The sequence below is a fragment of the Trichoderma ghanense genome (genome assembly GCF_004382785.1).
Source record: "Trichoderma ghanense strain CCMA-1212 chromosome Unknown scaffold_8, whole genome shotgun sequence".
NCBI classification, from domain to species: domain Eukaryota; kingdom Fungi; phylum Ascomycota; class Sordariomycetes; order Hypocreales; family Hypocreaceae; genus Trichoderma; species Trichoderma ghanense.
This window is the reverse complement of record NW_027395671.1, coordinates 213,839-231,235: the sequence shown is the minus strand read 5'-3', so window position 1 is coordinate 231,235 and position 17,397 is coordinate 213,839. Positions and strand designations below refer to the sequence as shown.

The 17,397-nt window shown below is 56.9% G+C and overlaps 9 protein-coding genes across 9 annotated transcripts in view; 4 read left to right on the top strand and 5 right to left on the bottom strand.

Moving 5' to 3' along the window:
- Positions 1 to 117: 117 nt before the first annotated feature.
- CCMA1212_006689 (uncharacterized protein) lies at positions 118 to 567 on the bottom strand (the record flags this gene model as incomplete). Its single annotated transcript, XM_073703895.1, has 1 exon — positions 118 to 567. One exon carries the CDS (start codon positions 565 to 567, stop codon positions 118 to 120), a length of 450 nt encoding a protein of 149 aa, XP_073557386.1.
- Positions 568 to 770: 203 nt separating this feature from the next.
- CCMA1212_006688 (uncharacterized protein) lies at positions 771 to 1,847 on the bottom strand (the record flags this gene model as incomplete). The annotated part of the gene is made up of 3 exons (XM_073703894.1): positions 771 to 940; positions 1,002 to 1,254; positions 1,317 to 1,847. The coding sequence occupies 3 exons, from the start codon at positions 1,845 to 1,847 to the stop codon at positions 771 to 773; spliced, it is 954 nt and encodes a 317-aa protein (XP_073557385.1).
- Positions 1,848 to 2,413: 566 nt separating this feature from the next.
- Positions 2,414 to 3,769, top strand: CCMA1212_006687 (Transcription factor gsfR2; the record flags this gene model as incomplete). Its single annotated transcript, XM_073703893.1, has 1 exon — positions 2,414 to 3,769. One exon carries the CDS (start codon positions 2,414 to 2,416, stop codon positions 3,767 to 3,769), a length of 1,356 nt encoding a protein of 451 aa, XP_073557381.1.
- A 1,009-nt stretch (positions 3,770 to 4,778) lies between these two features.
- Positions 4,779 to 6,233, top strand: CCMA1212_006686 (Phosphoserine phosphatase; the record flags this gene model as incomplete). Its single annotated transcript, XM_073703892.1, has 1 exon — positions 4,779 to 6,233. One exon carries the CDS (start codon positions 4,779 to 4,781, stop codon positions 6,231 to 6,233), a length of 1,455 nt encoding a protein of 484 aa, XP_073557380.1.
- Positions 6,234 to 6,800: 567 nt separating this feature from the next.
- CCMA1212_006685 (uncharacterized protein) lies at positions 6,801 to 7,478 on the bottom strand (the record flags this gene model as incomplete). Its single annotated transcript, XM_073703891.1, has 3 exons — positions 6,801 to 7,024; positions 7,188 to 7,239; positions 7,368 to 7,478. 3 exons carry the CDS (start codon positions 7,476 to 7,478, stop codon positions 6,801 to 6,803), a joined length of 387 nt encoding a protein of 128 aa, XP_073557379.1.
- A 766-nt stretch (positions 7,479 to 8,244) lies between these two features.
- Positions 8,245 to 8,646, bottom strand: CCMA1212_006684 (uncharacterized protein; the record flags this gene model as incomplete). Its single annotated transcript, XM_073703890.1, has 1 exon — positions 8,245 to 8,646. The coding sequence occupies one exon, from the start codon at positions 8,644 to 8,646 to the stop codon at positions 8,245 to 8,247; it is 402 nt and encodes a 133-aa protein (XP_073557378.1).
- A 654-nt stretch (positions 8,647 to 9,300) lies between these two features.
- Positions 9,301 to 11,436, top strand: CCMA1212_006683 (Palmitoyltransferase ERF2; the record flags this gene model as incomplete). The annotated part of the gene is made up of 2 exons (XM_073703889.1): positions 9,301 to 10,581; positions 10,654 to 11,436. 2 exons carry the CDS (start codon positions 9,301 to 9,303, stop codon positions 11,434 to 11,436), a joined length of 2,064 nt encoding a protein of 687 aa, XP_073557384.1.
- Positions 11,437 to 12,743: 1,307 nt separating this feature from the next.
- On the top strand, positions 12,744 to 16,115 carry CCMA1212_006681 (Prion formation protein 1; the record flags this gene model as incomplete). The annotated part of the gene is made up of 2 exons (XM_073703888.1): positions 12,744 to 15,343; positions 15,398 to 16,115. 2 exons carry the CDS (start codon positions 12,744 to 12,746, stop codon positions 16,113 to 16,115), a joined length of 3,318 nt encoding a protein of 1,105 aa, XP_073557383.1.
- Positions 16,116 to 17,128: 1,013 nt separating this feature from the next.
- The window catches only part of CCMA1212_006680 (uncharacterized protein), a gene marked incomplete at both ends in the record, with an annotated part of 2,886 nt that continues 2,617 nt past the window's right edge, over positions 17,129 to 17,397 (bottom strand). Inside the window, one exon of the mRNA XM_073703887.1 lies at positions 17,129 to 17,317. Within this exon, the coding sequence (XP_073557382.1) occupies positions 17,129 to 17,317 (189 nt within the window). The remainder of the gene's footprint in view (positions 17,318 to 17,397) is intronic.

The following is a 17,397-nucleotide window of genomic DNA, read 5'->3' as shown; positions in this document are numbered from 1 at the left end:
CGGGGCTTGTTGGCTTAGAAATTGAGTGGCTGCCGGAGATGGAATCGCAAAGGGAGGGAGGGAATGATCTCATCCCGGATGACGAAAAAGCCATCTGGAAGCATCGCCGATGTTGTGTCACGACATCACGACACAGGCCCAGGGGAGGATGATCAAAGAGCCGTGGGAGATTCTGGGGATCAATTGCGTGACGGCGGCTCCAGAGCAACGGGTCGAGCTGGGGGAGACAAAATTGGACCAAGCCGCTGCAGGACATTTGATGGCATCGCGACCGTTTTGTGCGCCATCGGGCTGTCGGTGGCTCTGCGGGAGTCGGAAGCCGAGCGCCGTATGGCTTAAAACAAGGCCATCTTGGGTGGGCCGCGGTGTGGTACCGCCGCGAGGGTCCGAACCGGGTCGTCGCTGGGAGGCTTCATTGGAGGAGGTGGAATACTGGCTGAATGGGGGCAGCTGGGGGGTTGTGCCGACTAGTGCGGGCGAGGGTGTTGCTTCGTCAGCCTGGAGGATTGGTGAGCTGCCGTGCTTGATGGGGCAGATGAGAAGCAGAAGCAGAGAGAAGATTGGCATTGATGGTTGATTACAACATGCCCAGGTGAGTGGACGCTTGCTGCTGCTGGCTGGTGATTCATCATGATGCGACGCAGGGACAGCTGCAACGGATGATTTGTCTATTGTTCTGCCTCTGGTCTCCCGCCTCTATACTGCAAACGCTACTACGATGAACACAGGATGTTGTGAACGGACGCCAGACTGTCCGTCTATGTGTGTCATCACAGGCCGTGAACGCCGATTCGCAAAAACTTGTCGTCCGTCTCTATGCGCTTTCGGAGCGGCCCCTTCTGCAGCTCCTCAACGTCCCATGCCGACCAGATGAATCGACCGTGCAGAAACGCTGCCTCGTCCGAAGCCGCCCAGACGGCGACCGAGGAGGGGAGGCTGACTGTACGATATTAGATTGTATCACGGAGGGGACCTTCTCTGGGAGCGTGGATTGTACGCACTGTCGTCCCACTCGAGGGAATTCTCATCCAAACCTCCACTCTTCGCGCCAGGGCTCAATATGGCACCCGGGTGGAAGCTGACAATCTGCATCTTGTCGACGGGCGTGTCACGGGCAAGCTGCTGCATCAGGAGCATTCCCGAGTTCTTGGTCAATGCATAGGCCTTGGTAGCCTCGCCTGCTTCGAAATCGTGGATGGCGGAAGTGGACACATTGACGAGGTATCTCTGCATCGCACCGCTGTTGTCAACAGGCTATCCTGCAAAGATGCTGTGCCTGGCGAAACGACACTCGAGTAGGGTATTAGCAAACTCACCTTTTCGTCCTCATTCTGCTTCCAGAATCGTTCGCTATAGTGGTTGATGGAGCGGACGTGGACGATGAACATGTCCCAGGTGAATTCCCGGCCCGCCGTCCACAAAGAGTCCTGCACCACACTGCTTGTCACGGCGGCGTTGAGCACGAGCACATCGACAAGGACACCCTCGGCCTTCAGAGCATCCCACAGGGCGTCGATGGCCTCGGGGCTTGCCGGTGAGGCGGCCCTGCCCTCAAACTTGGTGTGCGAATCCGGGCCGGCTTCTCGGGTGAGGCTCTCGGCAGCGGCCCGCTGCTTGGCCTCGTCCCGGCCGACGATGATGACTCTGGAAGCTCCGGCGGTCGCAAAGGCGAGGGCGATGCCGTAGCCGATGCCCCCGCTGCCGCCGGTGATGAGCACGGTCCGGCCGGCCTGGGAAAGGGCGGGGCGGGAGGGAGAGATGGCTGGGTAGGCGGTTCTGTGCGTCTTGTCGGTGATGGAGATGACCCTGTAGGGGATCTTGCAGTCTTGATTCGAGGTGGCTGTCATCGTAACTGATATGGCAGGTTGATCGATGTCTCTGAGTTTTCCACAGTAACGAGGTCTTGTTTGTCTTTTCTGATTCTGCTGGTGAGCCATATCACCATCTTTATACGGCCTTCTAAATGATTTCTTCGACGAGCTTTCTAATACCTTCTTCACGCAGCTTACATCATGTCCTCGATACTGAGTCAAACATCGGAACACCGCATCGTGAATTCCAACAGCGCCGCTCTCCAGCATCTTCACGCATTCATACCGCTGGATCGATGGAGCTCCGTGCTTCCTCACCATCTCTCGCCGCGAAGCTTCACTCCCCTTCCGCATACGGCGACCCCATAATGCGGGCGCCAAGTGCGGAACTCCGCATAAATATGGGGCCGCAACCACGGGAGCGGAACGCTCAACAGCCTCTCTCTGGACAGCTTCCCCAAGCCTCTACAAGGCCCGGAGTTCGCACGACCAAGCGCGTCTCCTTCGCTCAAACTGCCTACTCACCTCCGCACGCCGCCATTCCTGCATTTGTCGCCAATTTACTTTGGCGGACCAGCCTGACCTTACTTACCAGCCTTGTCATGATCTCGACCCGTAAAAAGTCGTGCTCCGCGTGTGTGGCGGGCAAGCGGCGGTGCGATCTCGACCTGCCGTCTTGCGGCCGCTGTCGCAAGTCGAGGAAAGACTGCGTCTATCCCTGGATGATGGCGGTTGGGGGCTCGGAACAGGGGCTGGGCATGGCATCGCCACCGATGAGTGTCGGAGCGGATCTCACGCAGGACATGAGCGGCGTCTGGCAGGCTGGCGTGAACACCAGCAGCGGGAGTAGCAGTGGGAGCAGCCACGGCGGTCCGAGTGCCGTATCGGCGTATTTGTCACCGGGCCCTTTGTCAACGACGCTGCCCCCGCCACTGGTACCTTGCCTGCTGTCTCAATTGGACGAGTACGTGCTCCAGGACCAGGACCAGGCCTTCTTGTCATTGGGCCCGGGCCCGGGGCCGATGGACTCTCCGTTGCTGGGCCGGCTCCCCGCAGCCGAGTACGCTGCCAGTCCGGAGTTCATCTACTTTGACCTCGCCAACACGCCAGTGACGACAGGCTCCGTCTTCCAGGCGCGGGCGGAGTGGGCGGCCGGCCGGTTTGCGATGCAGCCGCAAATTCTGGCCATGACGGGCCAGAACTGCTTCGTCCACCACACGCAGGTGGCGTCGTCCGAGGTGCTGCAGGAGGCCCTCGCGGCCAGCGCGCTGCACTGCATGAGGAACACGGCCAACGCGTCACTCATCAGGGGCGAGATTGCCAAGCGCGTTGCCCGGCTCATCGGTTCCATCCGGCATGCCGTTACTTGTGCGTCTGAGGGCGCCGCGGGGACTGCGCCGGACTTGTTGCCGGCGCTGCAGGCCCTCGTGGTGTACCAGTGCATTCGCCTCTTCTCAAGGGACGACATTGGTGAGAGGATGCGTGCGGAAAGGGACGAGGTCATTGTGCAGTCGCTGCTGCTGGCCTTGTATCCGCGCCTGCGGTCCTTTTCCAAGGCGATGGACAGCTGGTCGTCGTGGATATACTACGAGAGCATGCGGCGCACGGTGCTCACGGCGGAGATTCTCTCGGGCACCTACAACTTTTTGAAGCAGGGCTGGGACCAGGCAGAGGCTCGCACGCTGCAGCTCAAGTTCACGGCGCAGGTCGCGCTGTGGGAGGCCAAGACGGCGGTGGAGTGGGAAGCGATGTGGGCACGGGGGCCGCGGCTGCAGGTGACGGTGCGGACGTTTCGGGAGGATGCGAGGAGCGCGCTGCCGGAGGATATGGATGACTTGGGGATGGTGCTGTGGGCGCTGCATCGTGGGCTGGAGGAGATGGAGAGTTGGATGGGGAGGCGGAAGGCTGTATTGGTGAGATGGGGGTTGAGGCCGGAGGGGGAGACGTGGGAGGGGTGAGGCGAGGATGGTGATGGTGATGGTGGTGGTGACGATGGGATGAGATGGATCTCTCATCATATGCTTGTGTGTTTGGAGTTGTTCATATTTGATCTTGACATATGCGAGGAGGCGTCAAGGAGAAGGTTTGGATCTGATACTAAATATATATCGGACCTTGTACAACGGCTTCAACTGCGTGTGCCACTCGCAGCGACTCCATGAGCGAAACATCTTAGCATCCTAGCCACAAAAAGAACACGAATAGACAGGCACCTCGGATCAAACCAAATCAATCCCAATGTCAATGCCGCGCTTGAGTGATTTAAAACACTGCATGGCGGGCGTCAGGCTGATCACGAAATTCGTGTTGATCTTCATCTAGGCGTTGCTGCCGTATCGCAGGCGATGTGGACCTTGGCTTTGAAAGCTGGGCGTCCTTACTACAGCACTTGAGTCACACCTGAGAGCGGCGGGTGCGGGGCATTGAGGACGGCAACGACGGAGGATGAGGAACTCTTCTATTTCTCTCGTGAGTTTTTGGCTTAGTTCCAGTAATGTTCAATCTCGACTCAGACTCTTCAGCCAGATCTCAAGTGTTCTCGCTGTCAGGAACATGAAAACTGATACAGATCTGCAGGTTACATAAAGTCACCCTCATAACATCACCGCTCCACCAATTCTTGTCATCGCCAGCCTTTCCCACACACGCATTCTCCAATCCCTCACCAACCGCAAATCGCACCATTATCGGTTCCAGCCCACGGGCCCCAGTTCTAGTGCGACTCGGAGCAATCTCTCCACCCGTCGTTTTTGTCTGGTCCTGTTCGCTCTAGCCTTTCTTTTTCTGCTGCCATTGAGAGAGCCTTTGGTGCGAGGCTGCCAAACTCGCGGTTGTCTTCCTTCGTTCTTTACGGCCTCACTTGCCTCGTCTGCGGGCCTCGCTCCGGCTGCTTCTGGCGACGAAACCTCGCGTCGGCATCAGACAATCCTCCATCTCCTTCTCACCAACCGCCACCAGTCCGACGCCATGGCAGACGCGGCACCCGCGAAGGCGCCCTCGCAGCGCCCGCAGCTCACCAGCAGCATGCGCAGCAGCTCGTACCTCAGCGACCACCAGCAGTACCGCCCGCCGCAGCACCGCATCCCCGAGGCCGTCGCCCATCACGGCATCGACACGCTGGTCGAGGACGCCTCGCCGTCCAAGTCGCCCGCGCTGCCCTTCAACGGCGTGCCGTCGCCCGAGCACCCGCCCGTCGTCGTCGACAGCGGCGTCTCGCACAGCTACTCCCACCCCAACTGCGCGCCCCCCGCCGGCCGCAAGTCGGACCGCCTGGTCGCGACGCTGTTCTACAAGGGCGGCGACCGGAGCGCGCCGGCCAGGAGCACTTCGGGGGGCCTCAGCCGGTCGCGGTCGCCGGCCAAGAACGGCGGGCTGGCCGACAGCACCGAGTCGCTGCCGCCCAACATGGCGCCGACGACCAGCATGGACGAGTTCCCGCTGGAGCCGCCCACGCAGGAGTCGGAGCAGCTGGACCACCTGTACGGCTCGTACGTGTCGCCGCTGTGCATCACGTCCTTCTTGCACCTCATGTCGACGTTTCCGCTGCCCGACGACGCCGAGGAGCCGCACTCGTCGCATCGCTGTCTGGACAACCAGGAGAATCCGCGCGTCGTCGAGCTGACGCTGGCGCCCGCTCCGTCGCCCAGCTACCTCAGCCTCGCGGACTTGCGAAAACACGAGCTGATTTACCGATTCGAGCAGGAGTGGAACGTCGACGTGGCTCTGCAGAGGGACACGCTGTGGAGGAAGCACCCCAGGCTGGTCGTCTTTGACATGGACAGCACCCTCATCACGCAGGAGGTCATTGACCTGCTGGCCGAGAACCTCAGCGAGCCGCCGGATCTGGCAGAGCGCGTGGCCAACATTACGCATCGCGCCATGATGGGCGAGCTCAACTTTGAGTCGTCGTTCCGAGAGAGAGTCGCGCTGCTCAAGGGCCTGCCGGCCACCGTCTTTGAAAAACTCCGGCCGGTGCTCAATGTCACCAATGGCGTGCCGGAGCTGCTCAAGGCGCTGAAACGGCTCGGTGTCAAGACGGCTGTTCTTTCCGGTGGATTCTTGCCGCTGACGGGGTGGTTGGCCAAGCAGCTGGGCATCGACTACGCGCATGCCAACGAAGTGGTCGTTGAGGACGGCAAGCTCACGGGCGAGGTCAAGGGCATCATCGTCGGCAAGGAGCGCAAGCGCGATCTGCTCGTCGAGATTGCTCAGAAGGAGGGCATCGATCTGTCCCAGGTCATTGCCGTTGGCGACGGCGCAAACGACCTGCTGATGATGGAAAAGGCGGGCCTGGGCGTGGCGTGGAACGCGAAGCCGACGGTGCAGATGGAGGCCGACGCGAGGCTGAATGGGCAGAGCATGCTGGACTTGCTGTACCTGTTTGGCTTCACGGGAGAGGAGATAGATATGCTGGTCTCGTGAGTTGACGACATGCGAGATTGGGAGCATTCAGGAGTTATAGCGATAGAGATGTTGCGGAGCGCGTTTGGGGGGTGTGAGGGAGTTGCTGGAGGAAGCGAAACCTTGGCGTCGTAAGGGCTAGACACTGAGAGAAGAAGCTGTTTGATGGGCTTTTCTGACTGGGAGCTCTTTGCTTAAGGAATAAGAGGACTGCATTGGGGATTTCTAAAGGCTTTGTACTTGGTATTGTAGCTTTTACCCCTGGTAAATTTACAGCTTCTTGCGAAGCTTTAACATCATGCTGCGTCCTTTCACATGCACATGAAGGGAAAAAGATGAAAGAAATCATGCAAAGTCTTTCTCTTGTCCTTCTTTTCTCTCACCCTCTCACCGTCACTGGCCCGTTTTCAAAACATGATTCATCTCGATGCAATCCCCATTCCTCACCCAGCCACGCATATATCTACAATAGGCATACCGAACCTGTGCTCTCAGGTAAACACCACTCCCACAGCAAACAGCCTGCTCTCTCTCTTCCCCCCTCCATCCGTGACCCCTTTCAAAGAATCGATAGCCCTTTCTTGTTGCTCAAGGGTAGCCCTCCTTGCCCCACTTGTTGAACTTCTCGTGAGCCTCCTTCGGGGCGGTGACGTTGGGGATGATGACGACGTTGAGGGCGCTAGGGGCGTCGCGCGGGGGAGCGCTGGGGTCGCCGCCGGGGTGGTACTTGTACTTGCCCTCGGCGTCACCCTGCCAGGGCATGGCGGCGACGTTGACGGGGTATTCGGAGGTTGCGCCGGTGGGGGATCGGCCTGGGTTGCTGTGTTAGTTATTTCCTTTTTTTTTTGGTCGAAATCTCTTTGGACTGTGGTCCTGTGAAATGTGTTTTTGGGGGAGTTTGTCGTGTTTTCGAGGACTGGGGGTTCACGAGGTTGTTGATGCCCGCGTTGGTGTTGTAGGTTTGATTCGCCATACCAAAGTAGTAGCCAGCGCCGCCCAAAGCGCAGACCATGACAGCACCCAGAATCTATACACAAATTTTCCTTCACATTAGCCATTTCTCCTCTATGCCCTCTCATGTTCACACAGAGAAGCTCGGCTCGCAGGAAGCTTCCGGGAAAAAAAAAAAGGGTCTCATCCTCAATTATGACGCACAAAAGTCTCGGGGTTGCGCTTGGACTCGGACTGCAGCTCCTGCTTGCTGGTGTGCGACTGCAGACGGCGGACCGTCGTGGAGAAGAAGCGGCGGGTGATCATGGAGGCCATTTTTCGGTTGCGTTAAGCTGGTTGTGGTTGTGAGGTTGGAGGTTTGGGAAGATTTGGCTTGGAAGCTGCTGGTAGAGCTGGGGGTCGTATGATGATTTCAACCCGAGATTCCGAGGATGTTATTGGCCAATGCCGAAGTGGGATGGTGGCACGTGAGAAGTCACATGGCCTACTTGGGTCGGGGGAGCTACTGCTTGGGTTAGGTAATCATGAGCTCACCTGAGGATGGTAGCACGACGGTTGACCGGGTTCAGGAGCATCCATCACATCAGCCGCGCTAGAACTGCTTGAACATGCAATTTCCACGAGCCAATGACGAGCGTGGCGGCTTTCTTACGCGCATGGCCAGAAGCAAGGCAGGCCAGGTAAGGTAGACACAGGATGCGCGACTGCCAAGGAGGTGACAGTTCGGCTGTATCAACTGACTGGCCACTGATCGTATCATGTCAGACATGGGAGAGTAGGTAACTCGAGTGTGAATAGCACATGGCTCTCATCACGCCCCATTCTCTTCATCAGCAGCGAGTCTCTCATTGTTTCTTTGTTTCATGCACTCCAGCTTCTACAAGCAACAATGGGCGCACAGGCCGTTGATTGCTTGCAACTTCATGCTCATGCTCATGCACTCACGCATGCAGGCCGCTCAGCAGCTGAGCCTGCAGGTCAACTCCGATCCAACGCTGCCACTGGGAGAGCGTGCTCCGCGCGCAAGGTGTCGGTAGTCGCCCATCCAGGTACCGGCTACCACCCGCGCCGAAGCTGTCAGCTAACCACGGGCAGCTAGCAGCAAGCAATGCCCAGTAAGTGCAGGTAGCAAGTACGCCACGCCCAGACAGCAGCTACTGCGTCCACGGGCCAAATTGCAAATTGCAGCAAGACGAACGCACCAATGGCCAGCCCCTTTTGGCGGCGCTGCCCTGGCAAAAAAAAGGAGGGTCTTGGGCGGCATGCCTGCAGCCTCGTTAAAACAGGAACAGGCGTCGAAAAGTGGACGAACGGCAGAATGCTCTGCGAGACGGGGGAGGGAAAAAAAAAAGGAACGGCTGGGCTGGAGTCTTCTCTCAACTCCCTCGTGTTTTCCTCCTCCTTCTCCTTCCTCCGCTTTTGCCGGAGCGGGCGTCCTTCCGGCCTTGCCTCCATCCACAACAGCGCCAAACTTGCCTGTCATCGCCTTTTTTCCTTCTTGTCTCTGCCCATCTTGAAGCGATTCCCCGCTTCCGACGCTCCCTCTAACTAACCGACTGCTAGTCCTTCGATTCGTTTACACTCTCTCTCCAACTTTCAAGCTTGCCCCTTGTTCATTTTTCTCTTTCATTTTTTTCTTCTTTTTCTGTCACGGCCATTCATTCACCCACACTCCTTTGACTAAGACGCATCTTCCTGGAATCATCTCGCGATCCGACCCTCTGCCGACTTGTTACGCGACGCCTCTTACAAAGCGGCCACCCGGGACTCTAGCACCAAGTTCCCGCTTTGCGATCTTCCCCAGCGAGCGGAACCCATCCATCGGTCCATCTCCATCTTTTTCCCCTTCAGCAGCGTGGTGCCGACAGCCGCCAAATCTTTGTCAGACGTCGACTCGATCTGTCCTACGCTTGTTCGCCGCCATCTCTTTTCCATCTCGTCTCATTTTTTCCCTTCGCAGTGAATCCTCGTTTGGCGGGACACTCGGATCTCGTAATCTTCGACAAGGCCGTTCGGGGGAGGACACGAAAACGAAGGAGGAGAGAAAGAGAGAATCGCAGCACAAGAGGCAAACACACGAGGGAACGGGCTATGTTATAGGACGACTTGCGGAACTCGAACGTACGGGACCATCACGATGGCGTCCCCGACCCCAGACTCGCCCGTTTCGCCGCGGTCTGGCAGCAACAACCAGGCCTACCCGCCTCGCACAACCGCCTCGACTCCCAACGAACGGCGCCCGGACAGCGTTGTCTCCTCCCACATGACCGACATCGCCAGCGAGGACGAGGCCGACGGCAACGCATCGACGTCGGCGCCCCGGACGCATCGCACGAGGGAATCTGGGTCGGCGATCCGGCCCGAGACGGCCAAGACGGGGGCCTCGTCCAAGGCGTGGGGAGGCGCCCGCAAGAGCCTGGGCGTCGGCAAGAGAGGCAGCGGCACTAGCACCACCAGCTCGGCCCTGGGCCTGTCGTCCAGCGTCACGTCCCGCAGCCACGTCCCGTCGCTCACGTCAAATGCCTTTTTCCACCCCATGAGCTCGCAGAAGCTGCAGGCCCAGAGAGCCGGAGCGGCACGTCCAGGTCCTCTTGCGACGGCCCAGCCACCCGCCGCGCCCCAGCCACAGTTTGGCGACCTCCCGGACAACGCAACCGACGTCGACGGCAGCGTCATCCACGACTTTGCACCCTCGCCCACGGCCCACCACGGACCGCCGGTCCAGTTCCAGCACGTCATGTACAACGAAGACCAGCGGCATCTGCCCTCGCGCGGCACCGACTTCACCGAGCACGACACGTTTGACCAGGCGACGGAGACGACGAGCCCAACCGGCCGCTACGCCGGCGGCAGCCTCTCGGAAAGCGTTCGACCGCTGCGCAAGGCCTCGGGCCCGGAGAAGACCCCCCCGCATCTCGACCTGAGCCGAGGGAGCAACCTGAGGGATCTGAGGAGCTTTCCGAGCCCCCTGTTAAAGACGCCCAAGTCGTTTGGATCGACGTTCCTCCCCGGAAAGAGTGACCGGGACCAAGCCCAGAGCGCCGAGAATCGAAACGCCGCCGGTGTCGAGAAGCTCGCCTCCACTGCTGCGTCGTCGCCACGACTTAACCCCGTCGACTCCCAAGTTCGGCCCAAGACGGAGAGCACCGCCGTGCAGCAAAAGACCAAGCGGCACCGCAACTATGAGTACTTTGAGGGCAACACCATGTTCCTCTTCGGAGGCCGATGGCAAAACACCAGGCAGAGGCCGATCAACGTTGCTACGGGACTCTTTGTGGTGCTGCCTTGCGTTCTCTTCTTCGTCTTCGAGGCCCCGTTCCTGTGGCATCACGTGTCTCCCGCCATTCCCATCATCTTTGCCTACCTCGCGTACATCTGCTTCTCATCCTTTCTCCACGCCTCCATTTCCGATCCCGGGGTAAGTGAACCCATATCCAGCTATTCCGTCTCCATAGAGGCAAAGACCAGCATGACTGATTAACCATGCTAGATCCTTCCCCGGAACCTTCACCAGTTCCCTCCTCTGGCGCCGCACGAGGATCCCCTCCGTGTCGACCCGCCTACAAACGACTGGACACTGATCAAGTCAGCGGAGCCGACGGCTGCCGCCATGGAGTTTCCCGTCAAGCACTGCCGGACGTGCAACATCTGGCGGCCGCCTCGTGCTCACCACTGCCGTCTTTGCGACAACTGCATCGAGACGCACGACCACCACTGCGTGTGGCTGAACAACTGCGTTGGCAAGCGCAACTACCGATACTTCTTCACCTTTGTCTCATCCGCCACCTTCCTCTCCCTCTATCTGATTGGCGTCAGCCTTGCACAGCTCATCATCTACGCGAACCAACACAACATCTCCTTTGGCAAATCCGTCAACCACTTCCGCGTCTCTCTGGCCTTGGTCATCCTGGGCATCTTTTGCTTTCTCTATCCGGCTGCCCTCATGGGCTACCACATCTTCCTCATGGCCCGTGGCGAAACGACGAGAGAGTTTATGAACTCGCACAAGTTCACCAAGAGCGAGCGATATCGACCGTTTGACCAGGCGAGCATCTGGAGGAACATTTTGGCCGTCCTCTGCAGGCCGCGCACGCCCTCCTACTACCAGTTCAAGAAGAGATATGAAAACGGAGATCAGCGATTGGGCCTACACCGGCATCAACGGCCAGCGCCTGACTCTCGAGGTCATGAGATGGCCGCTGTTAAGCCCTCTTCACAAGGCGGCTTCCAAGGTCCCGTGGCCCTTCGGGGCTCAAGCCAGGGCGAGCCTTGATCCTTACGACCTCTATATATCGCCCGGGTTTTCTCTTTTCTTTTTTCCATTTTTGACTTTCTTTTTTTTTTTTTTTTTTTTTTGTTTTCTTTCACACCTTGACGCCCCCTTTTCATTTCAAGGCCTCTTCTTCTACAGCGATTTAATGCTGTTGACCCCNCCCCCCCCCCCCCCTACCTATGTTCTTGATTTTATTCGCACTTGATTCATTGACGAAGGGAAGCACGTACGGCTGGAACGAACATACATACATGGAGCAGTGTACGAGTCTTGCAACGTGTTGGAATATAGCTAATGTGTTTCTAATTGTATACCCTGTTGTGGGTGGCATATCTGCCTGTTTGTATTACCGTTCTCTTGATGTTTTCTTTTTTCTCAATTTTTCTTTGATTACCTTCCACCTCATCTTCTCCTCATTCTAACCCCGACTTTTTTTGTCTTCTCTTTTACCTTTTTCTCTCCTCTGATTGAGAGGCGTGGTGGCGTCACTGAGATGGGCAAACGAAGTGTAGACTCGAATTATGAATTAAAGTTGAAGCATGCTGGGCCTGGCGGAGGATCCAAGGTCGTCTAGATAGAGGGCATTATCTATTCTACTTTGCACTTTGACCTGTTATGGCAACGTCTTCATTCCCTTAACCTTTCCTTTCGGCTTATGCCTGCATTTGCCATTTGCACACAAATGTGAACCGTACATGAACGTAACTGTTCACGGTATTCCATCGAGCATCAACTGCCAACTGTCCACTATGAGTGTTGAAGATGGCACCTGTGTCCATAACAGTTTATTACACACTCACCAATAGCACTCAAGTCGAGCCCCTATTCCCCTCTGATTTGTAAAGGGCAGCCCCTCGTCCAAAGATGATGCCTGCCACGACCCACGTGGAAGCGCAGTTGTTGTCAGTGGTGGTGATAACGTCAGCCGCACATGCTTAGCGGTTCGCCTTCGTCTCGACCGATAAGGGGCCGATAAGATAACAGAATTTTTTCCCGAGCAAGAAGAAAAAAAAAAAAAAGTTCGAGGCCCAACCACAGCGCAGAGGAAGTGGCTTAGTCTAGCACCAGGCCCAATCCAGCCTCTACCTTATCCCCCATCATTCTTCCTCTTTTTCTTCCCGATTAGCATCACCTCTCCTCTCTCTTTCTTCCTCCCCAGACTTTGCAATAGACCAGCCCTTTTTCCTGCGTCCTGCGGCTGAGGCTTTCTGCTCTGGGGATCTTATTTTCTTGTTTGTCTTCTCTCGTTTTTGTTTTCATTTCCCCTATTTCTCTCCAGCAGGACGCTCAGCAACACGACATCCGCAATGCCTCACCCTGTTTCGCCGCCTCTGGTGGTATCGAAAGAAGCCCCTCCCCCGCCATCACAGGAGGATGTCGCGGGCCTGCTCAACACAATCTTTACCGCCCAGACGTCCGCCGCCTCCATCGATGCCTGCTACGGGCTCTGCGAGCTGCTGCTGAGCTCCGTCGGCTCCGCCGGCCTGACGACGTACGGCATCCTCGCCGAGATCAAGAAGGCGGCCGCAGACAAGAAGAGCGGCCTGCGCCGCGAGAGCAGCCAGAACCTGCTGGGCGCCATCTTCGAGCGCTTCCCGCCGCGCGAGGCCCTGAGCGAGGTCGTGCTGCTGGTCCAGGATGCCGGCACCGTGCCCTGTGCCCTGGATGCCCTGGCCGACAAGGGCTCTGTCGTCCGCGAGGCTGCCCAGTATGGCCTGGACGCCCTCTTCGCCAACCTCGGCGCTGAGGCCCTCGTGGTTGGCCTGCTGCCCGTGCTGACGCAGTATCTCGGCAAGAAGACGGGCAAATGGCAGGGCACCGTCGGCGCCTACCAGCTGCTGCAGAAGATGGCCGACAAGGCCCAGATCGCCGTCGGCAGCACCAAGGAGGAGGCTGCGGAAAAGGACGTGCTGCGCGAGGCTATGGGCGCCAAGCTGGCCGGCCTGATTCCCCTTGTCGAGGGCGGCATGCACGACTTGAAGACCGAGGTCGAGAAGCAGGCCGTCAAGACGATGAACTCCCTCACGACGCTCCTGTCCAACGACGACGTTGCCCCTCGGATCCCCCTGCTGGTCGACACCATGCAGCACCCTTCTTCCCAGACCCTCCAGAAGGCCATCCACGCCCTGTCCCAGACGACATTCGTGGCGGTTGTCACGTCTCCCGTGCTGGCTCTGCTGACGCCTTTCCTTGAGAGATCGCTCAACACGCCCACCACTTCCCAGGAGGTCCTCCGACAGACCGTCGTCATCGTCGAGAACTTGACCAAGCTCGTCCACGACCCCATCGAGGCCCGAACCTTCCTTCCCAAGCTGATGCCTGGCGTCAAGGGAGTCTGCGAGCGTGCGTCCCTCCCCGAGGTGCGAGAGATTGCTGAGCGAGCGCTGGCTACCATGGAAAAGGCCATGGGTAACGACAAGGACATCATTGCCCGTACAACCGTCGAGGACGTTGCCAAGGTCATTGATTCCGAGGTCCAGAAGCACAACGCCGCCGTGTTGCAATCCGAGCTGTACAAGCTTGCCAAGACCTACGTTTCCGAGATGGTTGCTACCGATGTCAACTACCGCTTCGTTACCCGAATCTCCGCCAACATTGCACCATACCTGAAGAGCCTGCTGCACCCCGACGCTGCCCAACAGGTGGGAGATGCCATCCAGCAGTTCTACCTGGAAGAGGACCAGCGCCGATATGGTGTTCCTGAGAAGGAGGACGACGGCGAGGTTGAGATTGTCAACGCCGACTTCTCGCTGGCTTACGGCGGTATGCTGCTGCTTTCTCACACCAACCTGCGACTTCTCAAGGGCCACCGATACGGTCTTTGCGGCCGCAACGGTGCCGGTAAGTCTACTCTCATGAAGAGTATTGCCGCTGGCAAGCTGGAGGGCTTCCCTCCTCAGGACGTCCTCCGCACATACTACGTCGAGCACAACCAGGGCGAAGATGCCGACATCAGCATTCTCGAGTTCGTCTCCAAGGACCCCGAGATTGGTCCCCAGGGCACAGAGCACATCTCCAAGGTTCTCGAGGAGTTCGGTTTCACCTCTGGACCCGAGGGTCGCCAGGCCCAAAAGGTCGGCTCCCTCTCAGGTGGTTGGAAGATGAAGCTTGCCCTGGCCCGAGCCATGCTGAAGGGTGCCGATGTCCTCCTGCTGGACGAACCTACTAACCACTTGGATGTCGCCAACATTGCCTGGCTGGAGAACTACCTCAAGTCGCACCCCGACATTACCAGCTTGATCGTGTCCCACGACTCTGGATTCTTGGACAACGTCACCACCGACATCTACCACTACGAGCCCAACAAGAAGCTCGCTTGCTACAAGGGCAACCTTGCCGCCTTCGTCAAGGTGCGCCCCGAGGCCAAGAGCTACTACACTCTTTCGGCATCCAATGTCCAGTTCAAGTTCCCTCCTCCAGGTATCCTCACCGGTATCAAGTCGCAGACCCGTGCCATCATTCGCATGTCCAACGTCTCGTATACCTACCCCGGAGCTCCCAAGCCATCGCTCCATGAGGTTTCGTGCTCTCTCTCACTGTCCTCGCGAGTGGCCATTATCGGACCCAACGGTGCGGGCAAGTCTACCTTGATCAAGCTGCTCACCGGCGAGACCATCCCCACCACTGGCAAGGTTGAGAAGCACCCCAACCTCCGAATTGGCTACATCAAGCAGCATGCCCTCGAGCACGTCGAGATGCACCTGGAAAAGACTCCCAACCAGTATCTGCAGTGGCGATACCAGCACGGTGATGACCGAGAAGTGCACATGAAGCAGACTCGTGCCTTGTCGGAGCAGGACCGTGCGCAGATGGACAAGTTTGTCAATCTCGAGGACGGCAAGCCCGCCAAGCAGATTGAGGCGCTTGTTGGTCGTCAAAAGTACAAGAAGACGTTCCAATATGAAGTGTAAGTGATGACGACTCCCCGAATTGTAGGACTCGATACTAACTGTTTTGTTAGGAAATGGCGTGGCATGCTTCCCAAGTTCAACAGCATGATTTCTCGTGAGACCCTTCTCGAGCTCGGCTTCGACAAGCTCGTCCAAGAGTTTGACGACCACGAGGCATCTCGCGAGGGTCTCGGCTACCGTGAGCTCCAGCCATCCGTCATCTCCAAGCACTTTGAGGATCTTGGCCTGGACCCAGAGATTGCCAACCACAACGAGATTGGCTCGCTTTCTGGTGGCCAGAAGGTCAAGGTCGTCATTGCTGGTGCCATGTGGAACAACCCTCACTTGCTGGTTCTGGACGAGCCTACCAACTTCTTGGACCGAGACTCTCTTGGAGGCTTGGCTGTGGCCATTCGCGAGTTCAAGGGAGGTGTTATCCTGATTTCTCACAACGAGGAGTTTGTCGGCGCTCTCTGCTCTGAGCAGTGGCTCGTCAACGACGGACGCGTGACCCAGCGCGGCAACACGGCCGTTGACCTTAACCGCTTCGAGGACAGCCGTCCCGGAAGTGGTGTCACCAGCACTGCGGCTAGCTCGGTCGTCAGCAGCGCCGTCAACTCTGGCGTTGAGGATAACAACGGCGAGCTCAAGTTCAAGGCTCGCAAGAAGAAGAAGTTGACCAAGAAGGAGCTCAAGGAGCGGGAAGTCCGTCGTCGCTTGAGACACATTGAGTGGCTCAACAGTCCCAAGGGCACCCCTCACCCTCCCGATACCGACGATGAGGAGTAAACAGTATCTTGCTTTTGCTTTGATGGGCGATGGGAAAAAAAGTTTTGCTCTTTGCTCTTTTTGATTTTGAATCTGGACTTGCTAGATGGATGGGTCTCTTAGAGAGATGAGTTGTTTTACGGATTCTGAGATTAGCGTCTGGGTAGAGCTTTGTTGTGGGAGATTCAAGTATACTGGATAGATCTCGACGAGCGGGTGACTGAGGAAAAGACAATGATGATGATGGATGAGACGGAGGGATATGCATGTTTCCTGAGAGTTTAATCTTGATGAAGAGGTTTATAGAGGCGTTTTTGGGTATATAGATGGAATTTCTTTTCTTTTCTTTTTTTTCTTTCTTTTCCCTTTCCAACTTGCTCTTGGTCTTTTGTGTCTTATCTGGGAAGCAAACCGAGAATGGAATAGAGTAGATCGTTTACAAAGGTATTAGATCAGTGTTGAGAAACCTTTCCTGACTCTTACCGTGCGCCAGTCCGTTAGTCCTTGTGGATATAGTAAACTCGAAGTGAAGAACGAGAAGGATGCGAGGACAATATTGTTATGTTATTACTATCCAATACTAGCACTGGTCCATCCCATTCGCCCCTTTTCCAGCTTGCCTTTTGTTCCCGAATAAGCCGTACTAAACATCCTGATTTCCATAAAAAATTGTGACCTCCTTCGAATAAACCCTTTCCGTGATTTAACATTCAATAATCTAGCGTTTGGGCCTTGTGTAGTACAAGGTCATACATGATGAGGAAACGAACTGAAGAGCAATGAAACGAAAATTGAAGAGACCCGTCCACTTCTGGCACAAGTCATAAAATGGGGGGGACGATGAAGGTAGGAATGTGAATGTTAAATGTTGTTGGTAGTCCACGTGTGGGAAGGGGGGAAGAAACGCCGATCCCGTCTATATGTAATGTGCTATAGAATTGTTTTTTCTTCTTCTTTTTTTGCATATCTTTTCTGTGTGATATATATTCGTAGGCGTGAATGCCAAAAACAGAACAAGAAAAAAAGATCCCAAGTTACCATGAAAAGGTCATGAGGGCAGGGTTCAAAGCCAAGGGCAGCAGGAAGTGACTGGCGGCGACGGTGGCCATGGGCAGGATGGCGACAAAGTCCTTGATGCGCCAGTCGTAGGGGACGAAGGGCGCCTGGGCGAGGATGATCATGCCTGCGATGAAGACTAATGAGAAGAGCATGGAGAATTTGAACTACAAGCCAAAGAAAGGTCAGGTCAGTAAATCGTATGTCAAGGAGGATGCTGAAAGTGAATAGGGGGGGGGGGGGGGGG